This window comes from Notolabrus celidotus, chromosome 3, assembly GCF_009762535.1.
Source record: "Notolabrus celidotus isolate fNotCel1 chromosome 3, fNotCel1.pri, whole genome shotgun sequence".
Lineage (NCBI taxonomy): Eukaryota > Metazoa > Chordata > Actinopteri > Labriformes > Labridae > Notolabrus > Notolabrus celidotus.
Genome location: NC_048274.1, coordinates 5023854 through 5046976, shown reverse-complemented (window position 1 = coordinate 5046976; position 23123 = coordinate 5023854). Strand labels below are relative to the sequence as shown.

The following is a 23123-nucleotide window of genomic DNA, read 5'->3' as shown; positions in this document are numbered from 1 at the left end:
GGAGCACATTAAAAAACAAAAATGGATTTAGAAATAGAGACTAATGCACAACAATATGAATATATGTAATTAAAACAATAAAAAGCAAAGAGGGAGATAAGTTTAAGCATCAGAAAGAAGCAAATAAAGATAAAGAGTGAAAGGTAAGTTAAAGACTTCATTGATAAAATGAGTATGAAGGTGCTGCAGCAGTGTAACCACAGTTCCAAACAAGCCAATATAGCATATGATTTAAAAATATAACGTTGCATTTCTGACTATAATGCACCTTATTAATGCATAAATAACAGCACTCATAAAAAGCACTACTTTTTTATTTTACTGTTCTTTCTTCACACACGTATCTTGACTTTGTTGTGCAAAGTGTTTACTCTTTTGTTTACTTTTGCCAAACTGGGGACTTGAAATTGTTCATGCATAAAACAGGCGTCATTATTTTGAAACACTTGTAGCAGAACAGGAAAAAAAGCGTCTGGATCTGTAACATTTCACAAAGATGTTAAGAGGATTCATCAAACTGTGAAAGATCCTTCAAAGGTTATTGGACTTCTTGAAGGATGGTGCATAAAATAGACAAAAATCATAAAGAAATCAGGCACATGTGTAAGAGATAAGGATTGGTAGAATGAGAATAAAGTATAAGATTTCAGGTTATATTCAGAGCAAAGACAAGACAAAGCTTCAGGTCGGTGAATGTTGCATTTTTAAAGAGAAGTTAGTGAAGCAAGAATTTGTTTCCGGACAACAGGCAGCATGATTCACATTCAAGAGAAACAGAGTACCTCCACTGACACTCCCCTCACAATATGAATATGCACAATACACATGCATATAATATTATCAACGATCCACTGTTATGATATCATCTTACTCTGCCCCTGGGGAGTCACATGACCTCTGTTAGGGTGAGGAGGGGGGGTCACAAAGCTTCAATGAAAACCACATGGAGGGAGGAGAGAGCTGCGACTAAACAGACATAGAGAGAGAGAGAGAGAGAGAGAGGAGAGAGAGAGAGAGAGAGGAGAGAGAGAGAGAGAGAGAGAGAGAGAGAGAGAGAGAGGCCAGCATGAGCCACAGAAACAGACCAAACACAACAGAAAAGCAGCTGTAGGAAACTTCTGAGCCTTCAGGAGTTAGGAGTCAACCAGGACCCGGATCAGGACCAAGGACCAGGGACCAGGAGCAGCTAAGTCCACCATGTCAGAACCCATCAAGAGGAAGAGCTCCAGCAGACAGCTCCTGCAGAACCTCATCAGGTGAGAGAAACACTCATTGAACACACCACAGGTGTGTTTGTTGTTTGTTTGTGCTCTGACCTGCAGGGTCAAACCTGTCATTTTCAGATTGTGTTTTCTGCACAGTTTTCACTGGTTTGACTCCTAAATCATGTTATTATATTACTTGACTGGCATAAGTGATGCATTGATGTTTCTGTCACTTAACTACTTCATAGACTGCTGGGTGTATATATTTATAATGCAACCTGTGCTGTGAGATGAATGTAATTCAATCATACAAAGAGGAAGCAATAATGGAGGGCAAGAGTATCCTAAAAGCTTTCAGTGCATTCTTCCAAAAACAGTAAAACTCTAATCAACACACAGTCAAAAGTAACTGCATTCACTCAAGTACTGTTGTTATAGTCAAGCCAAGTCTCTAAATAATATTTGACTTGTGATTCAGGCTGGTTTATAACGTTACTGCATCTATTTGACAGTTTAGGTTTCAACTCAGCAGAAGACTTATGAAACAACGTATCACTGATTGACACACATTTGTTGCGTATGTGGTAATGATGCCTCTGATACTTTATCAAAACAGATGGGAGAAACCACAAAGTCAAACAGTTTAAGTTCACAGAAGCCCAATGTAATCATTCCCTTGAACTTCTTCTGGGTAGTTGTGAAATCCGTTGATGTGGAAGACACCAAAGATAACGTCTTTTTGTTGGAGTGAGGGAGATAAGCAGCGGCACAGTCAGCTGTAATAGTTGTTGAACAATACCTTCATGGAGGATCTTGTTCCTGTTGTTCTGATTCTGAATAATAACCAAGATAACACTGAATGGTAAACTATAAAATTCAGACTCAGGTTCAGTCTAATTATTACATGATTAGGATTTTGGGGCATCAACTCTGCTGAGAAAAGGTTTCCGATCCCTAAGTTCTAGGGGAGAAGCAGGATTTTTGTGCAGCAAGTTTAACACAAAATTAATTACAATTTAAAAGTCACTAATTTTAAAACTTTTTTTCCATTTTAACCTGTTTGTTGCTTCAGAACAATTTAAAAGCCTTGATCACAGTTTTATCTCTGATGTTAATTTTGTCACTATTTAACTTGTTATTGTTATTATTTATTTATTTTATAGATTTTACATTTTATTGTTTTTACTGCAGTAATTCATTTATTTTCCTGTTATGTTATTGCCATCCTTTTCTAGTTATACATTTTTATACCTTTAGCTATGTACTATGAATTTCTCCTCTTGTTTACTGTCTGTTCCTTTGTGAAGCGCTTTGGGCCGTATGCTTGTAAAAGTTTAAAGGTATAAAAATGTTGAGTTCAGTAAAACTTTATGATTTATGAGAAGAAGGATTACATGCAGACATAAACAACCAATGTATTTATAGGTGGTTAAAGTGGGGTCACCATTATCTCACACCAGTGTGATGCAGAGGTTTAATCATCTGATTCATCCTGAATACTTGACATTTTCATGCCAGGGGAGCAGTAATATCCAGGCATGATCTGCAGAGATGTTGGGGGATCACAGACTGTGGAGAGCATGACGTAGTGTCTGTCCTGTCAGCCATGTTTACAGCGTCTTAAAATCTGTGTGAATTACTGAAACAAGACAATTAAGAATGGAATGTAAGTGAATGTAACACTCTTAAATCTCAAAACAGCTATTTAAAGTTTCAAAACAAATAATGACGGGAAGTAAAACTTGTGAGGGCTGAAGTGAGGTCAGTTATTGTGGTCATATTGATGTAGTAGTATTAACAGTTAAGTTCCTCTGCATTGCCTCTACATCTAAAATTCAGAGACTATTATGGAGTTAAGAACATTCCCGAAAGTTTGAAGCCTAAAATGTTAATTCAAAGAGAAAAATAATGGACCCAGAATGAGACCGTGTGGAACACCAGGCAAAAGATGAGCTCGGAGCAAAGATACAAAACGAAAGATCAAGATTCATGTTGAAAATGTGATGATTCATACATGTGGATGCAGCAGATTTAATGATCTGCTAAAGAAGGTCCAATCTTTCTGAGTATATATTGACATGAATGATATTTAAAGCTGGGCAGTTGCTCTTAAATGTAATAAAGAAAGCAGTTTAGGATTTATTGTATTAGGTATTGTCCTCTGATGTAATTTGCTGGCTATATTACCTTTCCATTTCTAAATCCTGATCATATTGAAAATAAACAATTTATTTAAATAGCAACAATAATTGTGTACAAGACGATCTACAAAAAAAGTAGACTGATATTATTTATTTATTTGTGGCCGGCAAGAATGGCAAAAAAGCTGATTAAGCTAATTATTTACTGTAAGAGGTACAGTTTTTAGTCTGAAAAGCTACCAAGTGAAGCTGAGCTGATACTTTCATGTGGAGTTAAATCACTGCTAAATGATTGTTTAAACAGTCTGCAGCATATTTGCAGAATGAGAGCTTGAACTCCACATTATATCCAAAAACTTGAAAAATGAGGGCTCATACTGATCATGCATTGCAGCAGCATTGTGTCCACAAAGGCCACCGTCACTTTACAGATAAAGGGGGAGATGAAGAGAGCATATAGAATGCTAGATATCGCTAAATATTCACATTTCTACACACTGCACCTTTAATATATTTCCTTCTCTTGTGAAGGTTTTGTTGGAAAAATGATGCCGCCACTAAAATGTTTATGACAAAGTCTGTACATGAGGTTGGATCTCCATCCTGGTTTACTGGCCTCTGTAGAAGTGATTTGTCAAATCCAGGAAGTGCACTCATGCTTTATTGTCAGTATCCCTCTAAACAGGACCCTGGTTTTCAAAAAAGAACACCACTCTGTATTAAACCAGACTCAAAAACAGAATTAAGGACCATTAACCCATTAAGAAAGTGGTTATAAAGGTAGTTACAGAAACAGTGTCTCATTTCTAATTACTTTTTGTAATCTGACTTCTTTCTGCAACGTGTGGAGTCACCCCCCGCTGGCTGCTGTAAAATAGTAATAGGTTTAAGGCACTTACACTTTGGCTTCACTTTTTAAAGCAGAAGCTACATCCTTGTTTTAAACAGTTCAAGTCTGACTCAAAGAAAGGTGAAACAGCTATTTGATGCTGTCACTATGATGCTCAGGCGAAAGTCCCAGGAACTTTTAAAGTTGAGGAAGTACCAGCTGTTAGCGAGTACAGTTGAGTGATCTCTATTGTGCTTATCCCCCTGATAAATAAGAGGAGAGGCTAATTTCTTGTCTTGTTTTCAATAATTGCATCCCTCTTCAAACTGCTGCCCTTTTATTGTCAGTGTGCTTCTTGTTTCCTCCGTGATCCGTGGAACATTGCTGCGTGACCTCACTGAATATGACACCAGCCTCTGGGTTCAATGGCTTCTTTTATAGCTGCAACTTCCTTAACGACCATGACATCATCTGGCTGGGTCCTGAACCCCCTCCTGCTCACACACACACACACACTCACACACACATGCACACACTGTCAAAGAACCAGCCGTTCCATGGCCCTCCATTGCCTCATTGTGTAAATGGTGGAAAAAGTGATGTGTATCGCACAGATTTCCTCCACGGTTCGCTCTTTTCACGTGTGCGCCCCACAGCGTGGTGTTAAACGTCTGAGCAGACTCTAAGGTTACCTGAAGGTATAGACTGTCCCGCAGAGACAAACCCTGTTACAGCTGGGTTCATAATGTACATCAGCTTTGTTAAGTCATTTTCTACACTTCCCATAATGCCTTCTGAAGAGATCAGGGCCTAATTGACTTCAGCTGTGGATTTGATGTGTAGTTTGTCATCACTCAGATATTCATGCTGCCCCCTGAAGTCCTTACAGATATTATTTTTATCTTTTGCACACATACGATCAATTTAGATACAGCACAATGTTTTCCCTACATACTGTTGTATCTTTACCTTGCATGGAATATTTTAATTCAGTGCCAGCATCTATTTGAGAGAAATTAGTGTTAAGATGTACAAAGCTACTCTAAAACACAGTGTTTGGTTTGCATCCAGAACCTGGCCTGTGGTTCAGCTTGGACAACAAAAGCACTCTGGGAGAGGCAGACACAAAACTCTCATTAGCATTTTTATAAAACCACAATCTTTCAATTACTTCAACCACACAATGTGTAGCAGTGAATTGTTGATTTTGAACATTTCATCATGTTCAAAAACATGATCTTTTTATAACTTTTGAGTGAGAATCTGAATAATTTAATGACATGATTTGAGTTTTAATAAATGAGTTAACTAAATTAGCCATAATCAGCATGTGCAGTACTCTTTGGTGTAATGAACTGAGTCACATATTTGTTGCTCCACTCAGAGAGAGATGATATCATGGGTGTACTGTCTTCTCTATTCTCTGCTGAGTTGTGCATAAACATCATGTTCTACAGTGTAGTTGATTACTAGCATGCAAGCACAAGGCAATAGGCTTTAAGAATGGACCAATGAGGAACAAAAGTGTGCAGGCTGTGCTCATGGGAGTTGTAGTGTCTGACAGCTATCAGTTTATTATTTCAGATACCTTTTGAGAGGACTACAATTAGTTTAAAATGTGACTCACCAAACTGGCTGGTGGGAGTGACGGTATGACATGCCACTGCTGAAATCCACCTGGTTTTGATGGTTTGTCAGGCGTTAATGTCCTGTTTTCCAGATCACAAGAAAATGATCCTGTTATCACAAGAAATAAGCTCTGCTATTTCTCAAAATGACATAAATTGAACTGTTGTGGAAAACCAGCTTTGCTATCATGAGATAAGGAGAAAACAACTGGAAATTAAAACTGCAAGTAGCATTTAACGGGCCCTCGCAACTTCTCGCACATCAGGGTTCGGCGCATGTCAGGGTGCTGAGCAGTTGCAGAGTTTGTTGCTGCTGTGTTTTCTTTAAGCCACTAATCAACTGTTTATGATGCCCATGTCTCACCCGCTGAGGGATAGCGGTCACTGTGCTCCTCTTCAGCACCATGGACAGTGACACGCATGCCCATTTAATCATTCAGTGGTCAAAGGGCAAGGAACAGTGTTTTTTAAACACAACATGAAGTGTGAACATTGTTGCTCTCCATCCCAAAGCTCTTTAATAATATTACCTCAATCCTTATCAGGTGAAACAGAGCAAGTTAAATGTAGGGATGCGTGTCCGCTAAGGGCAATGGGAAAGTAGTTAATTTGACCAAAACCCTTTGGAAGAAATAACAGACATTTAACATTACTGTGTTCTGTAGAATTATCTGTTTTTTCCTGATGGTCTGAATCACTTTTGTGGGTCATATAAAGACACCTGTATCAGACTGTGTTCTAAACATATACTCAGGGGGGCTTTGAGTAAAGAATCAACATAAAGGAGCTGGGAGTTAAAAAATGTGACCTTTTGCCAAAGGAAGGATATGGGCCTTAAAGGAATTCTTTCTCCTTTTTTTTTGTTGCATTTCAGGCAGAAATGATGAAACCCAGACGATCAATCTGATCCCCAGTTGACCCATTTCCCCTGAAAAACTTCAGACTGAGCAGCCTAACAGCCCCATATATCACACATCAAACTGATTTACAGAAAACCAAAAACCAGTTCTCGCCAACATGGCTCCCACTGCGTCCCTGTTGAGTATGACCTCATGTAGGTCACTTTCCCACATAATAAGACCGCAGCATGTTTGACTCTCAGCCGCTCATGGACAGTGTCCTCAACTACACACAGCCAACATGACATCCACATCAGCCTTTTATGATTTACTTTGTTTTTGATTTTTCTCTCATTCATTCAGCCAAATGTTTGATGCTTGGACATGTCAGGAACATTAATCTTAATTTACTGTGAAGGACTTGCATTTAATTTGCACAGAACCAGCCGGTTAAAGGGAACGGTTTGCATGTTTTATGTGTTTCTTAATGAGAACCAACAAGCTGAAGGTTTGGCCTGATTTTTACTTCAATGGTGCTGCTGTAGTGACGTGACTGGATTCATAATCTGCATTTAGCAGCAGATTCAACCAGGCCTTGTTCTGTGTAAAGAGTAATTATGAAGTTCATCTTATGATACCTCAGCAGTCCGAGTTTATTAAATCAAGACAGCTGATGACGCCTGATTAAGTTCAAAATTTGTTTAATTTGGCATTAAGAAAACACAAAGAAGGACTTGTGTTATTCAAAGTTGAACCTTGTGGCGGTGTGTGCCTTCAATTAATTTCACATATTACATTAGAGGAGATTTGTATCCTCTCTGTATGAACAGAGTGACTAGATACTCCAAGCACAGCCTGCTTAACAGAACTTATAAACTCAGTAGTCTTTCTTAACATGAGAGCTATTACAGCCAAGATTGACGTGGACAGATATATATTTAGAATGTGGAGAAAAATGTGTTGACTAAACCATTTGAAGTATTTTGTAGAGGTGAAAGAAGTCTCAGAGAGCAACTCCACTTTTTCAAGACAAAGACTCGTGCTCCTTTATTTGGCCAATTTAATTCAGTCATGTGAGCTTTAACTTAGAGAGAAGAAACATGTTACCAAAACTTACGTTTTCACATGTCTGTGAAGGTTCTCAGCCATCCAGGTCATGGTGATTCAAAGCTTGATCTGAATAGGCAAATGGACTTGGTAGAAATTCTTGAAAGACCGAAGAAGCCTTTTGGAGGTGAGGTGAAACGTCTTCAAGAATTTCTACCAAGTCCAGTTTCCTTTTCAAATCAAGCTTTGAATAATATTTTTTACATCAGGCCCATTGCAATCCCCTTCATCTATTAGGGCCCTTGGTAGTCAGTCTCACTTTCCTCCAGTACAACACTCCACAGAAAAACTGAGTGCGCACTACAATACCACATTAAGTTCAGAAGAAGTAAACTGCTCGAGATGTTTCACCACAAACAGATTGTGTTATTGTTTTCATTGTTCAACTTCATTTCCTCCTTCATCCACAGACATCAGGACTTAACTCATGTTTGACTTTCTTGTCATGTCCAGTCTGATATTTTTAGTTATGGCATCACATTTTCTGAGATCTCAGCAGTTCCGTTGGTTAATTTAATGTTATCGTGGCTAAATCCCCAGAATAAAATCCAAGCTGTAAACTGTAATTATCCTTTAAAACCAATGACATCAGACTGAGGGGGAAAAAGTGTTTGTACCCAATAACAGGTGCTCCCAAGAGATTTCAAACTTACATCCAATCACATAGCTGACTGAGAGTTTCCAAAGCTCTCGTTATTCCAGACTTTCTCCAGACCTCCATGACGGGATGGAGTTCGCCAGGCGGGATTAAGGTCTCCCTCCATCATCCACCCGGCTCCTCCTCCTCCATCCCTTCACCTCCTCCCTCCCTCTGTCTTTGTTTCCCTCCAGAGAGTTAAATTAAGCGAAACAGCACAGCAGCTGGCTCAAGCTCTGCCAGATGTGCTCAAACAATAAAGAGACTTATTGTTATCGAGTCCGACTCGCTGGAAACTAAAAACTGATCAGACAATAGAGCTGAATGAGCTTTCTGTGAACACATTTTTTCCAAGTAATTTAAGATCCAATTACCGTACCTGAAAAAGAAAAACATACATCAAACTTTCCATGGATACCTTTCACTGTTGTTGCAAACAAATAACAAATAGGAAATGTGACTAATGAGTAGTTGGAAGCCAAAGGGTTTTAAAGAGCGAAGAACGTGGTCCAGATATTTACGCCTGAACCTTTTTCTTTAATGTTGACTATGACTGAGGAGACCGTTCCAATAGCTTCATTTTGCAAGTGTGGGTTTGAGCTTTTGTCCTCTGCAGTAATCTGTACTGCAAGCCACATCATCTGTTTTGTTGCACCAACAACATGAACATGGCTGAAGGATTGAAATCAGCGGAAGAGACAAAAACTGTTGCTTTGTACTTAACTCTAACCACATTTAATTCTGCTATAAATTTGGGTACATTAACATGAGACCCTATGAGGACTGACTCTGTTTTTGCAGCCAGTCTCAAGTGGCCTGTTGAGGAACTGCAGTCTGCACTTCTGCCATGGCTTCAATGTCCAGCCCCAGGAGTTGCAGCCTGTGTGGGAGAACATTAGTGGCGTGCAAACAGCCCTGACTTCAACTTCCTCCAACACATTTGGGATGAGCTCAAATGAGCAATACTTTATCATTCCACATCATGCTAGAGCTCAGTAATGCCCTTGTGTCTAAATGGGAAACAAATCCCTGCAGCCGGGCTCCAACATCTGGAGGAAAAAACTGAAACCAGAAGAGTGCAAGCTGCTCTGGCCGCAGATTACTGCACATGGTTTTGAAATGACATGTTTAACATTCACATATGTGTGAAATGTAAGGGTGTCAACATTACAGCCATGTTGTGCATATGGAGCATTCAAGCCCTGAGGTATTGAGAGATTTTGAGGCAGCTGATGTCATCATGAGGAAGGAGAGGAGAGTAAAAATGATTTATAATCAGCTTTGGAAACTGACAGATTTTTGTGAAGTGAGTCCAAATTTTATGAACATACTGCACTCTTCAGAGCGTTGTGTTTGTAGTGCTATAGAAATGCACTGATGTCTGTTGGTGTCTGTGTTGGTTGCAGGGTGACGGCCCAGAGGAGCCAGGAGGATGCTGAGGAGGTGGAGCGGGAGCGAAGGAGGAGAGCTAGAGAGAGGCAGAGAGGAGAGGAGAGTCTCCCATGGCCAGAGCCTCCCCAACACAGCGATCTCCCACACAACATAGCGTAAGCATCGGGAACTCTTACACCACAGCTTTAGGACCTCACCGTTATCTCAACCTTTAAGATATATACCATCCAAAGAAAAAAGAGCTATAACTGTATCTATCTGTAAATTTTTGTTGTAACATAGGCTTACATTTACTGCAGTCCCAGTCAAAATAACATGTTTGCCTCTTAGAAGAGTTACCAATAAGTCAATTCAAACCTGTCTTAGTGTTCATGTATACGTAAACTTTAAAAATAATAACTTTGGAAATCAAATTTACCAAACCTTTCAATGCAAGTATACTAAAAAAGTAACAAAGTGCAGCTTATTGTTTATAAAAGATATATTGGTCATTCTGTTTGAAGTTTTAGGGAATAAAAAACTCAAAACCCTCACATACGAACATTTAACATGCAGTCAGAACAAGGCTTTAACTCAGCATAAAGACTAGAAATAGGGGAAACAGCTTGCGTCAGTCGTAAACAACAGCCACCTCTGACTTCGTCCTCCAGTGAATATCTGGTTTTATCTCCTCACTAGTTAAGGTTTTATATTTCCTTTGTTTAAGCGTGACATTCCTGCTCACAGCCAAGTTCAGTCCACCACATCACACCTTATAAAACCGCAACATGTCCTTTTAACACTTCAGTTAATAAAGCCATTTAACAAACAAGGCACCACGTGTCAATAAATGAGGTTTAGGAGTTTCCACTTGCTGCCTGTCATGATGCCAAGCGAAGCTAACGGGCTGCTGGCTGTTGTTTCACGTTCATCATCTAGAGAGGGTTAATGCCACAGACTTCATGCAACACTGTCCTTGAAGTCGAGGGCTGAGTCTCTATTACCTGCAGTGCTGATGACAGGGGAAAAGACTTGTTTAATCAGTAGGTTTAGTTCTGTTTCACAGTCCAGCGATGTTGCAGGTGATGAGCTGAGGAAGATGTTTCTGCTTGATTTCTCTGAGATATGATGAGAGGAAAATTCCTCATCATTAGCTGACACTGAGCTGCTGATCAGACTTGTTGACAGCAGCATGAAATTAAATTTAGATCACTCATTAAACAGTGCACTGTTCACTTATTGGGCTCGTGGTTTTTTCCTGCCTGGAAACTTTGAAAATGAACCCGCCTGTAGTTTAACAAAAGGTCGACAGTGAAGCTCCAACAGAGAGCAGACAGTGAAGTTTAGTGATTAAGACAAAACAGGCAGGAAAGCAGGAATATCTTCAGGCTTCTCCCACAAAAATGTTGTTAACTAAACTGTCACAAGAAAAATAATAACTCAATTGATCACTTTTGGGGTGGCATTTTAAGATAAGATAAGTAAGCCTTTTTGGTTGTAATTGAAGGGGGTTTGTGCAAGGAGTGCTGAAAAATCTCTGAAAAAGATAGAAGTGAAATACATAATAGAAATGTGTCTCTGCTTCGGGTTGAAATGCATACCCTGTGTTGTATCTGCACATAAAAATATCATTTTATTTCCTCATCTCGTGACCTTACATCCCCTCAGTTCAGAAGTTTTTAAACACTTACAGTTTTCCTTCTATAATATGTTGTCAGAGAAGATCTTACAGGAAGTATACTGTTAAATTTTGTGATGAAGAACCATACTGTCTTTAGTCTGAGTCTACAAATACAGGGTGACAAACACAACAGTCAAAAATGAATCATGTTACTCAACTGACACTTTTATGGAGATTGCATTTCAAATTTTGGGAACCAAATTTAGTTGTTACTGAAAGGGGGAACACGTGAGGAGCCCTGATGAATCGATCTGCAAAAAAATGGAGAACAAGCGAAGAAAAAAAAAGTGACCCTGCTTCAGGTTTCAAAAACAGGTACCTGGGATTGCTCCTTTGCAGAAAACTTTCTTTCTTTAGTCTACAACATTTCAGTAGTTTTTGAAACAGCCTGTAATGAGCCTTTGTAAACCTGAATGAACCAAAGTTTATACAAACACAGCTGAGTGTCAGCCTGTAGGTGAACTGTTAGCGCTGAGGGGCTCCACTCTGCTGATGTGAGCCGACCTGGATCAGGAGGCCACAGTGCCTCTCTGTGTATCGTTTCTGTGGATACAATCTCTGTTTCCATGGAGCCTGAGGCTGCAGGTCCCGTCTGCCACCTGCCACCTGCCTCAACACCGTGCCCCATTAGAGACCTTTAGATGACACCTGGTGTTAAACTGGATCCAGTCCAAAACGTGATGGGCTTTGCTCTGCACCATGCTGCACCATTCTACCAAATATATCACGTATCACATCTTAAATCAAATATGAAACAACTTACATAAATCTAATTAATTTACTGTAACATTCAAACAGAGATGATTTAAACAAATGATCAGATCCTAAACAAGTTCAACTCTGCAGAAAAAAAATTGAGCATCAGTTTGTCTTAGAGGTTGAAGCTTGCTGCCCTTATTCTTTTCACTCCACTGACTTAATTTTTCAACATCAGAGTTTGCCACTTGCTCTGAACCAATGACATGGTTGCATCACATCTGTATTTCTTCAAAGTAAAGATCCCTTAGTCATGTTTCGATTCTCCACTCCTCAGGTCTGATGAGGAGCTGAAGCCCAGCTGTCGCTTGGTTCTGGAGGAGGATGAAGGCTTCAGCGACTGGAGTCACAGGCTGGAGAACCGTAACGAACAGGAGGTGCCGAATAAGTGCGGCGCCAGAAAGCAGAAGTCTTCAACATCACAGTGGAAACCAGAACCTGCAGTGGAGAAACAGCAGGAGGACAAAGACGAGGGATGTAAGCTACAACAGAAGAATCAAACCCAGGAGGCCGCCACGAGGCCCACAGAGAAGGTACGCTGTAATACAGACCATATTTAAATACTCATACTCAACATTGTCAAAATAGATTTTAAAGTTAGGTGAGTATTATTTAAGGGTGATGTTAGCACTTTTACCGTAGTAGAGGATCTGAATTCTTCCTCTACTCTTGAATAACATGTAGCTGTTTCCCTTTTGGTTCATTTTAGATGTCCAACATCAACAGAAAGGAAGCAAGGACGTCTTACAGCTCATCAGTTTTCCTTCCACAGGACGTCAAGCTGCCTGACAGGACGTCCTACCTGGTGGCAGGGACGATGAAGACACGGTGTGTTCTTCACTCTCTGCTTTTTAAAGAGACTTACCTTTGCTGTCATCATGCATGTATACTTATTTCTGCTGGTTCTCTTGGTGTATTTGAACTGACTGAACGGGATCTGAAAATGTCAGTTTCTCACATTAACCACTTTAGTGACCCGTCGGATCATCTCTCACACAGAGGAGGGGCCTGCAGGGTGGATGAAGAGGTGACTCAGGAGCAGCAGAAGGAGGAGAAGGAGGTGCAGCCTGAGCTGCAGAGGGAGTGGAGGTCCCATCAGAAGGAGGAGAAGGGGGTCCAGCCTGAGCTGCAGAGGGAGTGGAGGTCCCATCAGAAGGAAGAGAAGGAGGTCCAGCCTGAGCTGCAGAGGGAGTGGAGGTCCCATCACAAGGAGGTACAGCCGGAACTGCAGAGGGAGTGGAGGTCCCATCAGAAGGAGGAGAAGGGGGTCCAGCCTGAGCTGCAGAGGGAGTGGAGGTCCCATCAGAAGGAAGAGAAGGAGGTGCAGCCTGAGCTGCAGAGGGAATGGAGGTCCCATCAGAAGGAAGAGAAGGAGGTGCAGCCTGAGCTGCAGAGGGAGGGGAGGTCTCATCAGAAGGAGGAGAAGGAGGTCCAGCCTGAGCAACAGAGGGAGTGGAGGTCCCATCAGAAGGAGGAGAAGGAGGTCCAGCCTGAGCTGCACAGAGAATGGAGGTCCCACCAGAAGGAGGACAAGGAGGTGCACCCTGAACTGCAGAGGGAGTGGAGGTCCCATCAGAAGGAGGAGAAGGAGGTCCAGCCTGAGCTACACAGAGAATGGAGGTCCCACCAGAAGGAAGACAAGGAGGTGCACCCTGAACCTCAGAGGAAGTGGAGGTCCCAACAGAGCCAAAGACATGAAGATGATGAGGAGGAAGAGGAGCTACGCTTCACTCATGAAGAGAAGGAGGATTTAAAAGTCAGGCGGGAGGAGAGATATAAAGAGGAAGAGGGGGAAGAAGAGGAGGAAGAGCACAAGATGCCAGATGAGGTTGGCCTTCCATTATTGTTTTACCATTACATGTGCTACTTCCTCTCTCACAGGTATAGCATTAAATATTCATGATCACCAGAGGATGGATTCTAATGTTTTAGTTGACTAGATGCCGTTTCCTCCAGTATCAAAACCTCACCATAGTTTCTGTTTATACACCAAACAAACACCAATAACTTAAAGGGTGTTCATGCTCCTCAGAGGAGGAATGATTATGTTGAACTCTATGTGAGCATGGAGTGAGCATGAATCTACAGCCTAAGAGTTATACTTAAAAAAATTCCATTATCTAGTAAGCAGATACTAATATGTGTGTTGAGCACATTGAGCCTGGCTTCACACCGGCTGCAAAAGCAAGAATTTGTATGCAGTTGGTATGCAGACCGCAGCACAAGCTGCAGCCGTGCAGCACAGTTATATCAAGACAGCCTCTCCCTCCAAAACAGATCAACATTTTCACTCTTGAAATAGTGACAAACATTAGTAGGAAGATGAACTGTGTTACTTGCCTGCATATGCGTCTGTTTCATTGTGTGTGTGGATGAGAAACAAAGGATGTGTTCATAAGAAGCCTCAAAATCATCACATAGTGCATTATGTCATCAGCTAAAGGATGTATGTGTTGTAAATTGAAGCATCTGGGAGGAACTTTCAGTTTCCGTTGATTTTGGGCCAAGACAGATTTGATTAATCTGCTGATTCTGCCAAAGTATTTGTTTCTGACAAACAAAAAGTCATCCTGCTTTCTTTCAGTGGTTGATTAATATCACTCAGACTGCTTCTCCAGCTTGCTGTCAGTTGTCTGGTCTGACACAAACCCCCTCACAGCAGTTTCAGGCATTGAAAACTAGAATCTAGAACTTGTCTTTCTTATTAAAGAGGCATCAGTCTCAATTCCAGTCCGTTTCACAGTTCAGTTAAAAATTCCTCACAGTGGCTTTAAATCCAGTTTTTAACATCCTGTGGTGACGATGGGCCGCAGCGTTTCATAAAACATTAATTTTGAAAACAGGCATGCTTTTTAAAAAACTCACAGTTCATTAATCTTTCAATTCAACTGGGCTTCAAATCTGAATGTAATAAAGTAAAAGAATGCAGCATTGGCACAAAGAGTGCAGAAATGAGGCGTGCAGCCCGAGGAAAGCAACAGTGATGTAAGGTGTAACAAATTTGTACTTTTAGCACCTGTTGTTTGCCAGTGTTTCCTGAGCTATGTGCTGTTTAATAACACAGCATGTGTGGGCATCTGAGCTGGTTTCAATCACAGAACCCTGCGGCTACCATCTGACGATACGCAGCCTTTGAAAGCACAGGACAACCTTTGGGGCTTCTGGTGAAGTCAGCGGTTAGCAGTAAAGAATGTCTAACTGAGACTTATATTCAATCTATGGCCATTGTTTACACTCTGACTGCAGACTGCAGACTTGACAAGAGAGAATGGCGTCGGTCTCCAGTCTCTTCTTGCGGATTGTTTTCTTGCATGCAACAACTGTCCTCTGAAATTCTAGCTGATGATACTCCTCATGCTCCAAAAGAAAACCAGAACGACTCCAATACCAAATATCTGATCCTGTGCAGACTGATTCTGCAAAAAACTGTATGAAAAGAGACTAGAGGGGTTTTAGATACCAGACTTAAATAGACACATACCTGCAGTTATGACAGCATTCAAACTTTTTTAATTGTTTAATTTAACCACAACAAACTTGAGCTGAGAAAATGGTGTCATGCTGCTGACATATCTTTTTTGTTTTTTGTCTCAGTGGTCAGTGGAGAGCAGGAGCAGTGAGGAGATGAACAGAAGATCTGCGGTCTCTGTTTGCAGCAGCAGTGACGGGGAGGAGCTGTTAAACTGCTACGGACCCATGAGCCCCACATTTAAGGTATCTCATTACACCGGAGGGGGTCTTTAACAACATTTTCCACATTCAAACAGCACTGTGTTCCCTTTTTTGAGCACAACCCTTATTTCAAAGAAGAGGTGACGTAACATATCAGATTTTTTGTGTCAAACAGCAAATTCTTCATTAATGAGCTTCTCTTTTCCTTTTTTCTTGATGAATTTCTGTTGTCTGCCTTTTCTTGTTCTGTTCATTTATTTATCAGTAAAGGATTTTTTAGCTTTAGGTAAAACAAAATAAATAATAATAATGATAGGTTAAACATTTCCAACAAAGCAGATTGTCTCCAGCTTCAGTGAGAATGTTGTCACTTGTCTGGAGCGGGATCCTGCATCTTATATCAGAAAGCAGTTGTCCACATTTTGATTGATGTGTTTCAGCAGGGAAAGTTGATGTTCCACATTTGCCTTGAATGTAAAGTTGTGAGAGATGTTGAGTTATGTTAACCGTACAATTATATTTTGTTTCTTACATGCTTCCTTTCTCTCCACCAGAAACTCCTTGTCCAGTTTTACCCGGTAAGTCCTGTGCATGTGTCAGCTGACTGTTTGACCTGAGGTGTGTCAGTGTGCTGGACTGATGTTTATCATGCATATGTACACTGTAAGTGACACTTTTATTTATAGTCATTTAACTTCTGCAGCTTACAGTGATCTGTGTCTCTTTCCAGGATGAAGCAAACAGCAGAACCTCAACAGATGGTAAATGCAAGGTGAGCACTGCTGTAGGTTAATGTTGGGGTCAAAGGTCAGCAGCTGACATAAGACTAAAGAAGGTCTATTTCTACTCTTTGTATCAAGAGAATATATATATTGCCATCATATCTTCCCTCCTTTATTATTGTTGTTGATTTGAACTTGTGAAGCTTCACGTTAGTTCATGCAGGATACGGAGGTCATACGTTATCATCTGACAGGCTGCCGTTTGAATTATTGTTTCCAATCACAGCTCATTAAAACGACAAGGTGGTCCATTTAAACCCATCCTCTCTCTCACTGATCCCTGCATCACCCATGCTGCCCACGCTCCCCTGCTGCTGGTTAAGCTTTGCTCCTCCTCTCTCGTCTAAATGTCTGTTTTTTCCCTTGCGGGGGATTTTGCAATGTTTTCCCTCGAAAAGCCAAAGCCTGCTGCTTGGCTAACCCATGGAGCACTTTAAAAATCAGAGCCTATAGCAACAAGCATGACTTTATTTTCATTTGGAGATAAATGGTTCAAATCTATGACGAGAATGTTCCTGACTGAAGTATTATTGTAATATATTTTTATCCAATGTGTTGTGTTCTCTGACTTTCTTTGTTCCATTGTAATCCTGAAATGTTTTAATCCTACAAACAAAGTGATTTACATGTTCAAATGTAAATCACTTTGTAATAAAGGCTGCATGAAAAGTTTTCCCCCCTCGCTTGAAGTTTTCTAAAACCTCCTCCTGTGAGGAGACACAGAACCTCTTGCAGCGAACAGCTCATTTTTATTTATCCCATGTTCCAGATTTTCAGGGTTTTCTCCAACACACCCCTCCAAAGCTGAGCAACAAGAGAACATACGCTTCTGCTTTGTTCTATGAAACAAAAATCTGTTTTTAATAACAAAAAATTACAGCTTTGTGCCAATTTGTATTTCAGTACTGGAATGCCCTAATAAGAAGTCTGTTTTACATCCCTCAGTATAATCACCGTGAGTCTTTACTTTGATTGTCTTTTCTTCTCCTCAGATCATCGAGAGGACTGAGTCTCTGAGGAAAAGGTGAGTCTGTGTTTTTGTAGGACTGAAAAGATTTACTTAACGATGTGATAGTTCATCAAAAGAGTCACCTGTCTCCTGGATTCTTCTACACGTACCTGCAAAGAACTTTACCCCACTCCAAGAGTTTGAAAACTTGTGAAAATGTATATATATGCATGTTCAGTAATAGTATGCAACTCAAACAACTGCATCTTTATTTGTATTTACAAGAGAGTTTATTTCTAACAAAACTAACCTGAGCATTTATCCTTTTAACCGAAGCACCAGCAGCACAAAGAAGACCCCCCCACCTGTTCCTATTTCAAGGATTAACAAGAAACTGGAGCAGTACACACACGCCCTTGAGGTAAAACCCCGCTAAGCTGCTCTGACGTGTGTGTTTGTTCTTTCTGACTCATAAAAGAAACCACAATGGATATCAACCTCATCACTGCATCGCCGTGTTCATAAAATAAGTGAGATGTAAAGTTACAACTTACAGCTACCTTTAGTCTGAAGAAACGCCTCCAAAATACATGTTTTATTTCTTATCCTCTCAAACCTGTTTATCATCAGAGTCAGTCCAAACCTTTACATATTGCAAACACAAATTGTTCTTATTATTAAACCCCCTGAAGAGTTTTCAACTGGTTCTGAAACAGACTGAAATTAAAACAGATGCATTTTCATGACCTACCAAAGAAAAACAGACCATACCCAACAAGACTGACAATTCTTTATGAGCATCTTCAAAACCTGAAACTCTGAGAATAGGTAGCTGTCTGCCAGATAATTTGCATAAGGCTAAAGAAAGAGCAGTTATTTATAACAACAAATATTCACGATAAGTGACAATTTTGACTGTGAGAAGAGAACAATAAGATTTCTCTGTCAAAAGAATATTACCTTTGTATGATCAGGACAAGATCAGAAAGGGATGAGATGTATGTCTTTGAACATGGGGCACCAGAGTCAACACAAAACTGAAAGTTTCTCATGGCAGCTTTAATCATTCAAAAAGAAAACCAACATCAGCCCCATATCTCAATTTAAACATTGAAATGTTGAGAAGACTAAGTAGTAAGGATTACAGATTTATGAACACAGACAAAGTGAAAGGTTATAAAATCCACTTTAGGACACAAGAAAAGATTAAAGATACAGAAAGACAGTTTAAGGTTAAATAATCAGTGTGTGGGTGTCTTTTTTTTCTTATTTACACAATGATAAATGTAAACTTACTTTGTTTTTCACAGGTCTCATCAAAAGAAAGCAGATCAGGCAGTCAGGTGCCAACCGACCTGACGAGTCCAGCAGAACCCGTCTCCTCAAAGAAGAACCTGTTTGAGGGAGGAGATGCCTGGAACCAGAACAGCATGACAGTCACACCGTCTAAGGTTAGACATGAAGTTTAACTTTCATATGAACTGTTTACAGCAAACGTAAATGAATGAGTACTCTCTCTGCTGCTCAGTCCTGACAAGTTATTTATGCTGAGTTTAATCTATCAGATGTGTAAACTTTAAAGGATGTGTAAGTCAAATCTTGTCTACAAAGCATCTTTGAGTCTTGTACACATGCATTGTGTTTACAGAGAATCTTACGTGTAGGTAAATACATGTGTTTCCTCTCTGTGTCTCAGGATGCAGACAGTTTGAAAGTTGGTGTGGCTGATCTCATCAATCAGTGGGTCAAAGGAGGTGAAGATGCGAGCCGCTGCAGCTCGCCCTGCAGACCAGCAGTGAGTCACAATTGAACCCTGGATGAGCTTTATTTTAATACAACGTTACTCAGCATTTCACCCCAATAATCACCTCTTAACCTCTCTGTTAGCTCCCCTCTCTTTTGTTGATCTCAGTTTTGGGTCACTCAGATCCTCGGTCTGGTTGTCTGCTGCATGAAACCCACCACACCCAGCTTCTGTTAATCTGGTTTACATCATCTCTTCTCTGTTAAACAGAGCAGGGAATAGAAGTCTGCCCTCTGTTGGCTGCAGCAGTATCACTCAGCTCATTCATGTCCAGAACACCCAGGCACACATGATGCATGAAATGAAACCTGGTGAACTTTTAGAGAAGAACTGAACTGTAATTTTCTGCAATATGCAATAAGGAACCAGTTTGTTTTTAGGGCTGTTTCTTAGGGTGATAGTTTTTCAACAGTTTGTCTGTACTGTGATTGAGTCGCTGTTAAATATTGGTTTATCAATTTAATTTCAGGACAGCTCAGCGGGTAAAAAATACAAGTTTGTGGTGACGGGTCACGGGAAGTATGAGAAGGTCTCTGACGATCAGGACGGCAGTTATGACGGAAACTGTCAGTCAGGTAAGAACAACCATGCACGAAACACTAGAAAATGGAAGATGGAGTAAATTATTACAATGCTGAAATACTGTTGAAAGTATTTTAAATACTACTCTTAGAAACATTCACTTTAACATTATCAGTAATCTGATGACAACTGGTTCTACTGAATGCATTTGAAAGCCTAATTTCTGCTTTGCTAATCTTTTAAACCAGTGGGAATTCTATTTTACTTTTTCAAAAGTTAAGTTTAACTGATATTTGACTTGTCCTCAACAATTTGAAATTTGAAATGTTGAAAAGATGGAAACCAAAAACCACCCACCATCAACTACATTATATAAACCTGAATGTTGTACATGTATCAAACACCTGATATATCTTGTTAATATGTGCCTAAGGCTCCAATTCAAACACATCAATGAGCAACACAATAAGACATCCAGAAAACACAGTGACCACTGGTTTCATTAAATGATTTAGTCGTGTCAAGTAAATTTAGTAATCGGAGTAGGACTGTTAGCTTTGAACAACTTACTTTATAACAAGCCTTATCTTTTTACAAGAAGCTGTCAGCCGTCATTGTCCTTTTGAAACTCACAATCTAAAAGATGTCGTTTTAGGTTGTTTTAGTGGCACAACAGCATTGTGATAAAATGAAATGTACAAGAAGACAGATTCACTTTCAACTTTATGCATTTTTGAGAATCACACAGTAAAGAAAAAACATCATATTTTAAGCATCAGTGTAATAAATGGCTCTGTTGGTAGCTTATACAAATAAAGTCCCCGCCCCCTGTCCCCCGTCTCCCATAGAAGATCAAGTCATGATAATCAAGGAGGAAAACGTTTTCAAAATCAAGTAAAGCGATAAAAAGGGGCAGAATAACTACATTAACAACATGCTAATACCTGCTGCTGCTGCACTCGCAAAATCATTCAGAGCTCATCATGAAATATCTCTCTTCATCCAGCCTTCATCCTTTTCCCCTCACTCTACCTTCCCACAGCAGAACTTAACATCTCCATTGTCATTCATTGATCTTCATTTTCACATCCCGGTTACATTCAAAGTCAAAAATATTGTTCACTAGTCCTGGATGATCTTTGACAAGGCAAGAAAGCACTACCCACCGACTTGGTGAAACGTTTTTTTTCTGTCACACCAGTTAAAGTTATGTTGTTATATTAAAGTTGTGTGAAGAGAACAATAGATATCTGTCTTTTCAAACCAAGGGAAACAGTCTCATACATACAGTACAAATGCATACTTTGGTTTAAATGTATTTATCCAAACTGGACATTTCCCCAGTGTTTTTTTTTTAATCTTTATCAGAGGAGCTTAGAGTCCTGCATGCTGGGGTTCATTTTCTATGTCTATCACCTCAGTCTCTTGTTGAAGTAAGCTAACAACTGATAATTAGCACCGAACAGTGTACAGCTGATCCTGTTGGGAATGTTGGTGGTTTTGCAGCTACCTCGTCATAGACTAAAATGTTAGACAGATTTAAATTTGTCTTGATGATAACCTGAGACCAAGACAAAAAGTCCAGAGTATAAAATTCAAAAGACTGTTTCCTCAAGGACCATGGAGACCCAAGTTTTCCCAACCAAAAGTCAACAAATAAAAATTTGAGCACCTTTTAGCCTACATCTTCAAGGCTTCATTTTACAACCCTAATCCTAAACAGCTGTCACTTTGTTTAAAATGGGGAAATATATAATCTCATATTTTATAAATAATTTAAAGCCTATATTTTATTAAAAATAGTGCAAAGACCTGAGATGACATCCCCCAACCAATGAGATGAAAAAGGCATTCTAAAGGGGCTGAGTCATCCAGAAGTACAAATGGTAAAAGGTTCATCACTCTGAGAGAGACCACACGATGTGGTTGTAGTTTCTTGCCCTGATCAAAAGCGTAAACATCCACTGCTACATTTCTATCCATACTTGACTTACAGAATTCTGTTCTGACTGGACCGTCATCCTTCACTCATCTTCTCATCTTTTCTTATACATCCATCTGCCCTGTTGTTCCAGGAATGTAAAAGCCCTATTAACACAGAGATTAAAAACTGTCTACCAGCAGTGTACACTAAAAGCCTTACGTTATTTAGAAAAATAGAAAAAGATAGAGCTTGATAAATCAAGGAACAATCAAAGTATCTACACTACATGCATTCAATCAAGAACATCAAAAAATGAAAAAACAAAAGTCAAACCAAAGAGAGCTGCAGAGTTCATCCTTAGCACCTATTTGTCATTGTGGGGCTTTCTGCTTACTCAGTTTATATCCAAGGATCATCGATATATCATCGATGGCACATTTCATCTTTAAGAATTCATGGAAATAGCTTTTGCCAATCAGTTAGAACTATTTTCTCCACATGACATTTTAACTTACTCCCTCACCTACCTGAAAATGCTTTTATTCTAGCTTTTGTTTAACCATGCAGCAGTGCAGCTTCACATCACTTACAATTTATCAATCCCAAGCATACTTTATCTTCAATTCAAGTTACTCCTCTGCAGTTTTTCTGGAACCAAAGCCTCTAGCTTTCCTGTTGAAGTCCTTGTGTTCTTCTTCCTGAGATTTGCGTTTTATCAGCCCCTTCTCAAACACAGCTGATATTTTTGACAGCGGCTTCTCCGCTGCCTCCTTAAGCTTTCTGGCATCAAAACGGGGGCTGTATAGCAAAATTGGCAGACGATTGACAAACGAGGGGACTTCTGCTTGATTGTCTTTTGTTGCTTTTTTCTCAGCTGAATCTTTCTTGTGGGAATTGATCTGGTTGATGATTCGATCCTTGGTGGAGAACATCTGAAATAGGAGTGCATCCCACATCTTCAGCGCAATAGGAGCAGTTTGGTCTTTGACCACCTCCTGATTGGCACATTGGTCTGTCACTGACATACCGATATCCCCTATATCTGTTTCCACCTTGTTGCCGCCTGAATCGTCTTGAGATTTGGGCCCCAGGTTTGGAAACTCAAGCTCCTCTGGTTCAACAACCATGTGTTTCTTGAGCCGTGTCCATCCACTGAGCTTACCCATCAAGCCTTTTGGCTTCTTTGTTGCTTTGGGCTCAGCGGGTGCAGAGGATGTCCCTGCTTTAGCTGTTTTCTTATCAGCAGTTGAAGATGCAGTTGATGTCACTGACTTCG

At 40.1% G+C, this 23123-nt stretch overlaps 1 protein-coding gene across 1 annotated transcript in view; it reads left to right on the top strand.

The window, feature by feature from the left end:
• The first annotated feature begins 1145 nt into the window (after positions 1-1145).
• Positions 1146-23123, top strand: part of LOC117810693 (trichohyalin-like) — a 28950-nt gene continuing 6972 nt past the window's right edge. The window contains exons 1-12 of the mRNA XM_034680621.1: positions 1146-1256; positions 12472-12727; positions 12904-13022; positions 13194-14022; positions 15789-15908; positions 16421-16444; positions 16597-16638; positions 17641-17672; positions 17934-18018; positions 18908-19048; positions 19294-19392; positions 19871-19976. Coding sequence (XP_034536512.1) covers positions 1198-1256; positions 12472-12727; positions 12904-13022; positions 13194-14022; positions 15789-15908; positions 16421-16444; positions 16597-16638; positions 17641-17672; positions 17934-18018; positions 18908-19048; positions 19294-19392; positions 19871-19976 — 1912 coding nt within the window. The 5' untranslated portion in view covers positions 1146-1197. The remainder of the gene's footprint in view (positions 1257-12471; positions 12728-12903; positions 13023-13193; positions 14023-15788; positions 15909-16420; positions 16445-16596; positions 16639-17640; positions 17673-17933; positions 18019-18907; positions 19049-19293; positions 19393-19870; positions 19977-23123) is intronic.